Genomic DNA, 13,259 nt, shown 5'->3' on the forward strand with positions numbered 1-13,259 from the left:
AATAATTTTATTTTAAGACAATGTATTTGTTTAATTATTTTTCCCAATTTTTTAACACAATTAATATGAAACTTAATTAGTCTTGTTTATGTATAATTAATTAATGAGATATCATAGTTAAAAAATAGATTTATTTTTAATATTAATAATTAAGTTATGAATACATACAAATTGAACTAAAAAAAAAAAGAATATAATAAATAAATAAATAAATAAACAATTATTTAAAAGATGTTTTTAATTCAAAACTAGAAAAAAAGGATCTTACTAGTTAAGGTGTTTTATACTTTTATGAAAAAAAAAAGAGAGAGTATAATTATAATTTTCAATGCATGTATTTATAATGTTTTTTCATTACAAAGAAAAGGAACCTTTAATAAAAGCAATATAAAATGGGAATATAATTTAGTTGAAGGGGCAAATGCAGGCATGTATTTTTGGGCCAATGGATTCATGACTAGGACGGATTCTATTAAGTTGAAAAACCAACGATTGCCGTTGTTTATTATAGCCCCCACTTTTGTATTCCGCATACAATCAACCACACTCTATAACTATAACCCTTTCTTTCTTCTTCCCCCTTCACCACCTACCTTCAACCTCCTTTTGTTAAAAACCACACTCTTTCTCTTTCTCAAACAAACGCATTTCTCTTTGCGAACATGGCTGGTTCAAATAACCAGAGACATTGTTTCTTTGACGAAGACGATTCTGTGGTTGACACAGAGCCTGGCCATTCAGGTCACAACTACTTCCAATATCAACACACCCTTGTTTCCAGGACTATGGGATACGCTACCTATTACAGAAGCCCTGGCGTTAGAGGAGCACCCTTCTCGCTTTCTTCGCCGAGATCTGCCGCCAGATTCTACGATGCAAGATTCGAAGATCACCAGCCTCACTTCCTCCATTCTTGTTTCCTCTGCAAGAAGCCACTCGGGGAAAACAGAGACATCTTCATGTACAGGTTAGAATCAAGATTCAAGGATTCAAGAATTCGAGATCCCTTTCCCCAATTCAGCAATGGATTTTTGTTATTTTAGATTTAGGGTTTGGATAATTGGAATCTGATTTTGAAATTTGATGGCAGGGGTGACACGCCTTTCTGTAGCGAAGAGTGCAGGCTAGAACAGATTGAGATAGACGAAGCTAAGGAGAAGAATCGGAACCTTTCTTCTTCCATGAAAGCTTTGAGAAAAAAGGAGCAAAGAAAATCCACATCACCAAACAGGGCTCAAGATTACTCTTTCCGTACAGGAACGGTTGCTGCCGCTTAGATGAAAAAACCAACCACCTCGATGCAATTTTTAGGGTTATCAGAGAGAGAGAATACACTAAAAAAACAACAGAAAAAAGAGAAAAGTAAAAACAAAAAAAGAAAAAGTAGAAGAGAAGGTGTTTCTTTTTTTTTCTTTTTTTTAATTTTGGGGATAGATCTTTCTTTCTTTCATCGAAGAAGGTTCGAGAGAGAAGAGATCCAGTTGTGGAAGTAATTTTTGTTCATCAAGCTGTAAATGTTACGCCTGTTCAGAAGAGTGTGTACTGTAACGCTTGCGGGATCCTCTCTCCGAAATGGCTTATTTTCTGGGGAATTTTTTTTTCTTTTTTGGGGTGGGAAAAAGTATACCAAACGTTTTGGTTTTCTGCTACTTTCATGTAATGTATTTACTATTATGTATGTTGTCTCAAAAATGTTTCATAATTTTAACGAAGAAACTGAATACGAGCTAAATTTCCTTCTTCTTTCTTTTGTTCTCTGTTTTATTTTTATTTGTTCATGATATTGGTTTAGAGAAGAAATTGATAATAATAATACTAAGAAGAACAGAATTTGATTCTACCGTTTACTAATTACCATGGTTGTTGATGATTGTATTCAGTTCTTTTACTCTTTTCCCCATTTGATATTACATTCGTATTCTGGAGTCACAAAAGAAACACAGCTGCTAAAAATTTCTTTCCATTTCAAAATTCAAACCCAAAGATAAAAGGTGTGAAGTTCAGCACATCAATATTGAGACAAGTTCCTATAGTTCAGTACTTCAGTGTACTTTTGGCTTTTCTCGGTTACTAAAATATTTTCTAAATATATATACGATGCTTTGGTCCGTACGGCAAGACATGAAACATGTCTAAGTAGTCGCTGCTGTAGAGTGCTGAGTTCTCATACCTGTAAGCAATCATCCATCTTCAATTTTATTTTGTTTTCCCCTCAAGAACCACAAAATTAAAGTATGATGAGGTAAAGTAAAAGTGTAAAACTCCATTTAACATATCATCTTCAATATTCATGTAATGAAATCCAATTATTCTCGGCTGTATGGGGTGAGCAACTGAGCATAGCATCCCATGACCGACGGCGAAAGCAAAGCATACTTTCTTTAATCGCTTATATTAATCAAGATATTTAAGGCAGCTGAAACTGAAAGGCAAAAAGTTATAAACCCGTGACATATTTGGTTAAAATAATGTTAAATGGTTACTTTAACTTTAAAAAAGAATAATAAAAACTCCACATTAGTTACTTCCAAGTTCCAAAATAAGTTGGGTGGTGGAGGGCATCTAGAGAACTTAAGAGAAGTGAGTATTAATTGTCATTGACTTATTTCTAATGGTGAAAGGCCAAAACCATAGCTTCATTGTCCAATAACTTCGCTTCCCAAACCCAGTTGCCAGAACTATTGCTGCCAATTACTTTTCACCATATATTCTGTTGCCATTGGGTATTTTGAAATTAAATGTTCTAGCCTTAATTGGGCACTGTTGTTGTCCATTACTTATTTGACCTGTTCTATTTTCTTGTCTGACTTTTTCTCCTGTCTTCATTACCCTTTGGTAAAAATAAAATTTCGGAATATAGCATAGCAGTGAATAAAAGTTACTTCTTTGTTCTGATCAAGAGCCATGAACATTCTTATGGCTACTTGTTATAACGAAAACATCAAGCTTTTGCAAATTTATCCCCAGCAACAGTAGCTGAAATGTGAGCGTGATAGTAATTCAGGAGGAAAAAAAAAAGAGTCATAAACTGATAATAGAAAACATGGTGCTAATAAGCTTAAAACATTAGCAAAATGTCTTTTGCGGCATCAACTCTGAGACGCATCGGGCTTTGCAGAAATAAAGCTAGAAATGGACGTCGTTTTGAACCCAGCAGCATTGAAGGGCCTAAATGGCGTTTACCTTGCGAAGAGGCTTTTCCATGATCCACATTTTTCTCGTATGCGTTTTCAAGTGGGTCTTTCCTCTTTCCTCAACCCACCCCCCACCAAAAAGTGCCTTTTAATTTCCTTTTGGTGGAGCGTCTAGTGGGTCTATTTCAATAAATAAACAAATTTGTAGTACGGCCTTGGCCCCGTAAGAAAATAAGAGATGGTAATCAAATCTCAAATATTGCACGGACGATATTGGCATTGGCCTTGATCTAGTCGTCATCATATATGCTTTACAATAAGTACATTTGGATTCGAAACTTGGTTAAGCCAAGTCCTATGTCCTTGTGCAATTTATGCATATGATGATGAAGTAAACCTTTGGTTTTTGGTATCAAATCTATACTTAGAAACAAATATTTATTAAGAGAAAAAGGTTTTAATTTTTTTATGAATTAAACACATAAAATATCTAGTCACCAAAATTTTTAAAAATTGTTGGTTAATTTTGTTGAAACTTTTTATTGATAATACTTTTAGCAAATAACATGACCCTTTTAATCTTTTATCCTAATAGGAAAGCTTTCTTCTTAGTTCTTACTCTACTTTATTTAATACAGATACAGATACAGGTAGATAGAGGCATCGACGTCATGGTCATGGTTAATATAATAAGTATACAAACTTCTGGCTACCCACGGAGGCCACGGCATGCAAGGTGGCGAGCTGGCCTGCGTTGCTGGCGTTGTGCCGGTGTCAGTGTTGGGCGCATCGCGCCACGTTCATAATTAATACTACCATCCTTGCATTAGTGTGCCACACCGTTTTTTCTTTTCAGTTTTTCTATCTTTTGCGTTAAAGATACGTATTCATTTTATAAATTAATTTTTTATTAAAAATATAAAAAGTTAAATTTTAATATATTTATTTTATAATAATTACAAGAAAATTTAAAATTTTTTATTAATAATAATTTTATTATATATTTTTAGACACATGTTAATTAATTTTTTTATATTTCTTTATAAACATTATGTAATCAATAATGATTAATCTTTAATGCTGTCTGAAATTTATTCTCGATAAGTACGTAAATTTATTTATTGCTTCCATTTTTTTAAAATATTGAATCGGAATATAGTGTTTAAATAAGGATTTTTTTAATAGTAAAATTGAAAATGTAAAAGTTTTTATTAAGTTTATAGTATATTTTCCATAATTTTTTTTGTTTTAGTTAATTTTTATTAAAAATTTAATTTTCACTTTTTTTTTTCAAAATTGCAAATACAATCCACCATAATATCTTCTTTTAAACAAGTAATTGCCACTTGTATTAGGTTTTATGGTTTTTAAACATATTCTTTATTGCTAAAGAAGTTTAGAAATTGACGAATTGTCACATCTCACATGTTAAAAAAGAGGAATTTAACCTTCTTTGATATTTTGGGGCACCAAAATTAATTATAAAACTATATTTCCATTAAAAAAAGAGCATTAAGTTAGTTTGTATTTCATTCAATATTTTATGATAAAAATAGTGTAGATATTTGTGGGTAAGTGCAAATTAAATTATCAATTTTAATTCATTTTATAAATACAGGACTTTTCATCGAGAACCGCCTCGAGGTATTCCGTATTCGCATGTGCTGTTAGAAAATTAAGAATAAAAAAGCTCGCCGTTTCCAGTGCGGTCTGCACCTCAGGATTACGCTTCTGTTCAAATGCCATCTTAGCATAACATGACCTCACGTGGTCAAATGCTCCACGTGCTCAACTCTTAATGGTTAAATAAATTAGTGTAATGTACACCCTCATTTCACAGGATCCAGACTCTTGCTGTACCTTCCAGTCCTCATTTTATTATTTTTTTAGATATTTATTTCTTTTTTGATACAGGTATACAATAACGAAGACGTGGCATTAAAGCTCCGTATCAGTCATTTCTTGTGCGTTTTTTTTTTCCTTCTTGCTGCTTCTTCTGATAAACCTCTTCGTCGTCTTCGTCTGTGTAACCATCACGATCATCGCTGTAATGAGTACATGATCATCACAGCGGAACGAGATGCTGGAGGATCAGGTAGCGTACCTCTTGCAGAGGTACCTTGGCAATTATGTCAGAGGTCTCAACAAAGAGGCTCTCAAAATCAGTGTCTGGAAAGGTTCGCTAATTCCTCAGTCCTCGTTTTCTTCCTTCCGTTTCTTCTTTTTAATCACTGTTCGATTGCTTCCTGTAACAGTACTTGCTAATTCTTTTTATTAACTCCACTGCTGAGTTGAGATTAGTGTGAGGCTGAGTTTGTGAGTAAACTGTAGTGATTGAAATTGATATTGAGAGCGCGATGTTTATATTCGATGAATCGAATTCATGTCTTCAATCTGTTGACTGGTGCTGGCACAATCGAAGCGATAATGCGCGAGTGATGTATTAGCAACTTTTGTTTGAAATTTTTTTCCCTCTCTGGTGAATGTGAAATTCATGCCGTAGTTTAACTGGATATAGGTTAATGAGCGGTAAAAACGGCAACGAACAAATGATTTTGCGATCAGCAGAAGACACTTAGCTACATTGCTTGTTCAATGTTGCTTCTATATTTCTCAGTGTGTTGAGATTTGCGAAAGATGAACACCACTTCACGTTTTATAGCATTTTAGGATAAGCTAGCCTTGTTGCTAATTGTGTTCCTTGCCGTAGATATTTGACCAGGTTTTAAGTTGGCCGCCCAAAACTTGTTGCTAATTGTGTTACTTGGTCATACTTTTTACTTGCTACTAATTTAGCTGATGTCCTCACACTAGATTTTGTTACATTTATCTATGGTGAATGGAAGTATCAACCACTTCTGAAAGAGTGTAAACCAACCTTTAGGAGAAAAAAGAAATGGATATTTCAGTACTTGATTTGTTTTGGTTGTCTTGATCTAGTGGTGTGTTGTTCCGAGGTGAATGCACATCTTTGGAGATGATTAAACTGTGCCAACGTAGAAGTAATACACTAATAATATTGCACTATCTTAAGATTTTGAAAGATCCTATGGATATACACACTTATCTGCCCTGTCATCAAATTTACTTAAAGCATTCTTGATCTCTTTTGGTTTTTATAACTGGTGACTAAAATATGACACAGGTGATGTGGAGCTGAAGAATATGCAGCTTAAGCCTGAGGCTCTAAATGCTTTAAAATTGCCAGTGAAGGTTAAGGCAGGTTTTCTTGGATCAGTGAAACTGAAGGTTGGTGGTTGGTTAACTGCATCTGATACATATATTTTGAATTGTGATATTGTTGAATGGTCAATACTCCTGTGTTTTTTCTTATGGTTGTAAGTTACTTAACACACGTACACATATTCACATTTTTGCATTTCTTGTTCTTTTCCGTTTGCTTCTGTAGTAAATCTCTTTGATCTAGTATTAGAATAGAGGAAAATAAGAGAGTGGGGAAGAAGTAAATGTCAGGAAAAGGGGGTTGGGGGTTTATCCCGGGGGGGGGGGAGGAGAGAGAGAGAGCGCTTTGATGAAGAAGTTGGAAAATATGAAGAGATAGCTTATATCTATTTCTCAACTTGGTGCCTTCATCATTTTCGGTTAGGAAATGAAAAGTTGAGATAGCTATGAAGTTCGAAATCATCTACTTCAATTATTTCCATTGTGAAATTTGTCTTTTTGCAGCTCCCTTTGCTAACATTGTGGTTTAACCATGTATTTCATTTAACATTTTTTCCTATGGATTTTTTAATTATTTATTTATTCTTTTTTAAAAAATAAATTTCAAATGTGTTTTTTCATAGTTACGAGGTTAGAATATATTTCCATCCCTATATTGTTCGGTAGGTGTTTGTGCCCTTGACTTGGAGCAATTTCCGTTGGTTCTTTTGCAAGGCTTTTGAAGAATGAGGCATCTATGTTTGTATGAGTGTGCTTTTTGTGTGTGTGTGTGTGTTTTTTTTTGTGTGTGTGTGTGTGTATGTGGTCAGTCAGCATGGGATACTCCCAGTTGGAGGGGATCCCCTTGCCCCTTAATTATTTATTTCCATCTGGATGCATGATATTTTACATTTTACTTCTTTTTATTGATGTTTATTTTTTATTATTTATATCTATTTTTTGTGTTGAAGGATACTTATAGTTGTATTTGTTAGATATATAATTATTCATGTACCTCTATCTAACAACTTAAGCCTTAAGGAGAGATGGTATTGTGACATGATATCAGAGCTTCTATGATTAAAACATCTAGAGTTTAATCCTTGCTCCCATTTTCCTAAATAAAGATAGAGTTTCTTTATAAGTAAAAAAGAGACCTGTACTTATATATGACATTTATTTGTTTCATGACAGTATTGCATGATTTTTACATTTTCCTTCTTGTTCTTGCTGTTTATTTTTTTGTGTTGGAGGGTACTTTCCATCCTTTTACTTGTAATTCCCTTCCTATTGGATCAAGTTCCTTGTATCCATATAAAGAGAATCTGGGTTTTTATGCTTAACTTATGCATAAACTGAGCAGGCTTTTTAAGTAGCACAATCCTTTCAATATAAGCGATGGTTATATTTTTTCTTTGTTAAAGGTTCCATGGAGTAGGCTTGGCCAAGATCCAGTTTTGGTATATTTGGATCGCATTTTCTTATTGGCTGAACCTGCAACTCAAGTTGAGGGATGTAGTGAGGATGCTGTCCAAGAAGCTAAAAAGAGCAGAATACAGGTCAGAAGTTTGAATTTGGTCAACAGATAATTTGTTGCTAGACAATTTATTTGCTGAAGAATACTTACCTCTCTTTTGACAAACAGGAGATGGAATTGAAGATATGGGAGAAGTCGCAACAGTTGAAGTCTGAAATGGTATCAGCTTTGTTTCATTTATTTGTTAGTTGTTAATAGCAACTTGTTATTATTGAGAGTAGAAAATTTCACATTATGTGGTGTCCAACCAAAAATATCTTGGCTAAAATAAGTTCAGAGGTAGTGACAGCCATCTTGTAAACATTTTACTTCCGCCAAATGTGCCAAAGGACTGTGAAACCAGCACCATCATTGCCACAAAAGTTTTCTTCTCTTGGCCAAAGCCTCTTGAGAATCTGAAATTGTTTAAAAGTTGGATCACACGCCCAGCCCGAGCCTCATAGAAACTGCAAACAAAGTGTTCCCTATAAAAGTTGCCAGTCAAGACTGAGAAACTTATTTTCTGTTCAGTTACATGCCAAAATTCCGAAGTAGTATTTATATTTCCCCCCTCTTCTCTTTTAATAAATTTACTATTATTTATGTATTTCATGTCCTACAAGGGTCCATTTCTTTCTCTCTCTGTCTCTCTCTCTCTTTTTCTCTTTTTTTTTTTTTTTAAATAAAAACATTCTTTAAAAGTCAAGCAATATGTTCTTAACTTTTTTTAAATTCACAGATTATAAATGCTCAAGAAGTCAAGTTAGTGAATATTGAGAACGAAATACTTTCCAAAACACACTAAAGAAGCACCTATTAAAATGTATATTAACTTATTCATAAATTATTTATCAATAATTCTTTTCAAAAAGAACTTAAATAAGTTATTTACTCAAATAGGCCCTTAGTGAATTGGGTATACATTAAGGTTAACTAAGAGATTTTGGGGGAACAAGTGCCTTTATTATAGTTTCCTTGCACATATGCATACCATATTATTCAGGAATATGTACTCCTAATGCCTCCTTTGGAGCCCTGTGTAAGTTACTAAATATGTGCTTGGATGTTTGTGTATGTTCAAGAATAACTTATATTGACTTTTATATCTTGTTTTATTTTGAAGAATACATCATGGTTGGGATCCCTCATCAGCACAATAATTGGAAATTTGAAACTTTCAATTTCCAATATTCACATCAGATATGAAGATTCGGAGAGGTAGAGGAGGGTTTCAAATGTTCTCTTGATGGTAGTTTTAGATGCTACACAGTTTTGTATATCTTGCTTTAGCCTAATATAATCTGCCTTGTAGTAATCCAGGGCGCCCATTTGCAGCTGGTGTTATGTTGGACAAACTCTCAGCCATGACGGTAGATGATACTGGGAAAGAGACTTTTATTACAGGAGGTGCACTGGATCGCATTCAAAAGGTTCTAATTTATCTTAATATGAATTGATATCAGCTGTCATGATGAAATCATTTTGTACTGCTTTATATGCTTGTATCATTCTAGTGTAATGTTTCCTGCAACAAACAGTAGATATCATGAAGATTTTGTATTTGAAGTTTCCCAAGGGTGAAAATAAGGTTGTTATATTATTGATTCTATGCATAATCTTTTTTATTTGCTTCTTTTAAGGAATTGTGTTACTTACCAAAGAATCATAGTTACCAGAAACCGTAGTTAAATCCAGAATTGCAATATGATTACATTCTTGTTCAAAGGTCCATAATGATTATTTCCTTTCTATAGCTATTATGTTGCTAGTTTTTTTTTGGTGTAAAATATATTTTCCTTATTGTTTTGCAGTCTGTTGAGCTTGATCGACTTGCAGTTTATTTTGATTCTGATATTATTCCATGGCATATTAACCAAGCATGGGAAGACTTGCTTCCTTCAGAGTGGTTTCAGGTATGTATTTGGTGGATAGTAAGGGCCGAGGGTTTTCATTTCTCTTTCTCCCAACCTTCTAAACTTAGTCCTTTTCTGTTTCCGTATATTATGGATGTAAGGAGAGTGTGTGTATACAGTTTAGAAGGTTCATTGGAACTTCTTTGCTTTTTGAACAACATTAGTCTCTCATGTGTTGTGATGCTATTGGTCTCTTTAGATGTGTTTCTCTATGAGATATACAGTGTGTTAGGCATGCGTTCTTACCTGGCTCAGTTTACTCGGACATGCATGTTTTCATTTGCTTCTTTTCTTTTAAAGATACCTTGTCCTCTACAGAAATTGCCCACCTGCGTGTGCACACGCAGGGATAATAAGGAATGAACCTTTTTGGAATATTCCGGTAAGTTTGGTTGTGAAAAGACACTATTTTTGTGGAGCAGATTGATGGATAATCCTGCTTGGGATATAGATGCTCTATCTTGATTCTTTAGTCATGCAGATTGTGTTTAGTCCACTTATTAACCAGAAAAGTGGTAGAATCTCACCTAAGGTGGTCTGCTCATGTAGAAGACAAATTGAAAGATTGAAGGATGGCCAAATTTTAGGGATGTTTACAATGGAATGCAATTTATTTGGACATATGAGGACAAAATAGAAGTACAGAAGCTTTAATGTTCTATGGTTTGGGATATTTACCCTTCGGCGTGGGCTATGGAATGAAAGATTGAAGGATGACCAGCTTTTAGGGATATTTATAATTTATTATGCAATGCAATTTATTCGGACTTATATGGATAGAATAGAACTACAGAAGCTTGAATCCATCACTTATCAACATATCTTTGATATTCAGTATCCTCATCAAATTTCTTCGAAAATTCAGGTATTTAAATTTGGAACTAAAGATGGGAGGCCTGCTGATAATTTATCAAGGAAACATTCATACATTCTGCAACCAGTGACTGGAAAAGCAAAATACTTCAAGCTGCAGCAGAATGAAACTACTGATAGCAAACAGCCTTTACAGAAGGCAGTTGTCAATTTGGATGATGTTACAATCAGCTTATCTAAGGTTCTATTGATTCTTATTCTTTGCTTTCTTTTGCTTCTGGGGATTGTTAGTGGGGTAATCTATACAGTTCTATCTTTGTAGGATGGTTATAAGGATATTATGAAATTAGCAGACAATTTTGCTGCATTTAATCAACGTCTGAAGTATGCCCATTTTCGTCCACTGGTAGCAGTTAAAGTTGATCCAAAGTCTTGGTGGAAGTATGCTTGTAAAGCTGTATCTGACCAGATGAAGAAAGCGAGGTAATTTACAACCCCCTATTATGTTCACAGCCTGATGCAATAGATGTCAAAGATAAAATTTGTGAATGCTAATTGCTCTAAATAAAATACGGAGCTTGCACAAGTAGCCCACAATTGAGGAGGATAATATGATGTGAAATAACAACAGTGACGAGTAAGATATTTTACTAGTCCCCATCCTAGAAACAAGTTGATACTCACATCTTTGTTCCATGCATTAGCTATAATATGGCTTCAGAATCCAATCCACGTGTTTAAGATTTTTTAATCAAATTATTTGTATGATTTTGATTGTTAAATTAGAGAAAACAAGAGAAAAGAAAGGGTAGGAGAGAAAACGAAGGTAGTAATAGCATTGATCTGATATCAGGATATTTCTGGTCTAAGATGACTTAGATTGCCATGTCCATTTCTTGACCTGAGTTTTTTTTCCAGTTTTTAGTGTATTCTTCAAACCAACCGCCTACTTTAGTTTGCTGTTTTAAGCTTTAGAATATTTTAGGGACATTCTCAGATTAATATAAGAACTTCATGTGTTGTGATGGGAATTGATCTTTATTTATCATATTTTCAATACACTTGTTTTATTAAGAATATTGTGTTACTGTCAGTGGAAAGATGTCCTGGGAGCAAGTTTTAAGATATGCAAGCTTGCGGAAAAGATATATCTCTCTCTATGCTTCATTGCTCAAATCTGACCCCAGTCAGGTGACAATCAGTGGCAACAAAGAGATAGAAGAACTAGATCGTGAACTTGATATTGACCTTATACTGCAATGGAGGTACTTTAGTTTCAACTTTATCTTAATATTTAATATTGATTACTCATGGAAAAACATGGTATATACGGTCATTATTAGTTGGCAGGTATAGTGTGATGTTAACCGTCAGTTTGCATTCTGCATACATTTCCTAGGTAACTATACTATCAGAAGGTAGGCTCAGGTTTTCAAGGTGGATTATATTACATCAATTTGAATCTTTAGCCAGCCGTTATGTCAGAAACTAGTTAAAGAAGTTTGTAATGCTACTTTTATAAAAAATCTTGTGTGTTTGCTGGTGTCTATTAAGCTTCTAGTATCGACTGTGTCTATTTTATTGGCTGAATTGAATGATGCATAGCGACCAATCTTACAACCAGTTTTAGCAAAGTCATGTTACAAAATTATTATGGCATTTGTTGTCTTAGGCTCTGCCTTGATAATTAATAAGTTCACTTTGTAGGCTCTGTATTCAGGTGAAAGTTCCATAGTGGTTTCTTGTCGTCATTGTCTATTTGGGTTCAACTAAAATTGTAATATATAGTAGACTTTGGAATTGTCTTGTTTCCTGTTCAACCTTGGAAGTATTCCTACTTGATGCAATTTACAGAATGTTGGCTCACAAGTTTGTGGAGAAATCGGCTGAATTGGATCTTAACTTGAGGAAAAAGAAAGCAGGGAAATCTTGGTGGCCATTTGGAGGGTGAATATTTTGTCTTCAAATATTCCATCTCTCATAATGACATATTAGATTTTTTTTTCTTTTTTTTTAATATAGTTTTGACAGTATTGCTGATGTGTGATCACATACACTGGCAGGACCAGTGAATCTCCTAAAGAGGGAAGTGAGGAATTTAATTTCACCGAGGAGGATTGGAACCGATTAAATAAAATAATTGGGTACAAGGAAAGTGATGATGGGCAATCTATGACTAGCAAGGCAGATGTTCTTCACACTTACCTGGTAGTTCACATGAATCATAATGCCTCAAGGCTTATTGGGGAAGCCAAAGAGCCTGTTGCTGAATTATCATGTGAGGATCTCAGTTGCTCTGTAAAGCTTTATCCAGAAACAAAGGTCTTTGACATTAAGTTGGGCTCCTATAAGTTATCATCGCCAAAAGGTCTCCTTGCAGAGGTATGACTTATCCTCCTCTTGTTCTTCTTCCATTTTATGCCTTTTGTTTTTGCAACTGAATTTTCTCCTTACAATTGATGTTAATTTATATTTTATGCTTAACAACACAATTGTGGCATGATAGAGTTAATTTGAGCTGTTAGGGAATCTATCCTAGCTGGCACTTCCTATAACTACCATAACAGCTTCTAGACTCTTCTAGATTTTTTACTCAGCTAGACACTGCCTTAGTCAACACATCTGCTGGCTGCTTAGTTGTGGGAATATGAGCAGCCAGTAATTTCCCTTCCATGACCCTCCTTTCTGTTACAAAGAACAGATTCAACTCCATATATGTCG

General features: G+C 34.2%; 2 protein-coding genes across 3 annotated transcripts in view; both read left to right on the forward strand.

The window, feature by feature from the left end:
- The first annotated feature begins 414 nt into the window (after positions 1-414).
- LOC107642618 (FCS-Like Zinc finger 2) lies at positions 415-1,743 on the forward strand. The gene is made up of 2 exons (XM_021122894.2): positions 415-967; positions 1,091-1,743. Exons 1-2 carry the CDS (start codon positions 663-665, stop codon positions 1,275-1,277), a joined length of 492 nt encoding a protein of 163 aa, XP_020978553.1. The 5' UTR covers positions 415-662; the 3' UTR covers positions 1,278-1,743.
- Positions 1,744-5,057: 3,314 nt separating this feature from the next.
- LOC107640015 (pleckstrin homology (PH) domain-containing protein) overlaps positions 5,058-13,259 on the forward strand; it is a 41,166-nt gene continuing 32,964 nt past the window's right edge. Inside the window, exons 1-12 of one of the 2 annotated variants that reach the window (XM_088488243.1) lie at positions 5,058-5,311; positions 6,280-6,383; positions 7,721-7,855; positions 7,942-7,992; positions 8,936-9,030; positions 9,125-9,242; positions 9,624-9,725; positions 10,591-10,779; positions 10,861-11,021; positions 11,633-11,803; positions 12,393-12,485; positions 12,602-12,920. In XM_088488243.1, the coding sequence (XP_088344369.1) occupies positions 5,215-5,311; positions 6,280-6,383; positions 7,721-7,855; positions 7,942-7,992; positions 8,936-9,030; positions 9,125-9,242; positions 9,624-9,725; positions 10,591-10,779; positions 10,861-11,021; positions 11,633-11,803; positions 12,393-12,485; positions 12,602-12,920 (1,635 nt within the window). In that variant the 5' untranslated portion in view covers positions 5,058-5,214. Of the gene's footprint in view, positions 5,312-6,279; positions 6,384-7,720; positions 7,856-7,941; positions 7,993-8,935; positions 9,031-9,124; positions 9,243-9,623; positions 9,726-10,590; positions 10,780-10,860; positions 11,022-11,632; positions 11,804-12,392; positions 12,486-12,601; positions 12,921-13,259 lie in introns of those variants that run through there. The other variant, XM_088488244.1, reaches the window with a different exon arrangement.

Source organism: Arachis ipaensis, chromosome B5, assembly GCF_059453495.1.
Source record: "Arachis ipaensis isolate K30076 ecotype BB chromosome B5, ASM5945349v1, whole genome shotgun sequence".
NCBI lineage: Eukaryota > Viridiplantae > Streptophyta > Magnoliopsida > Fabales > Fabaceae > Arachis > Arachis ipaensis.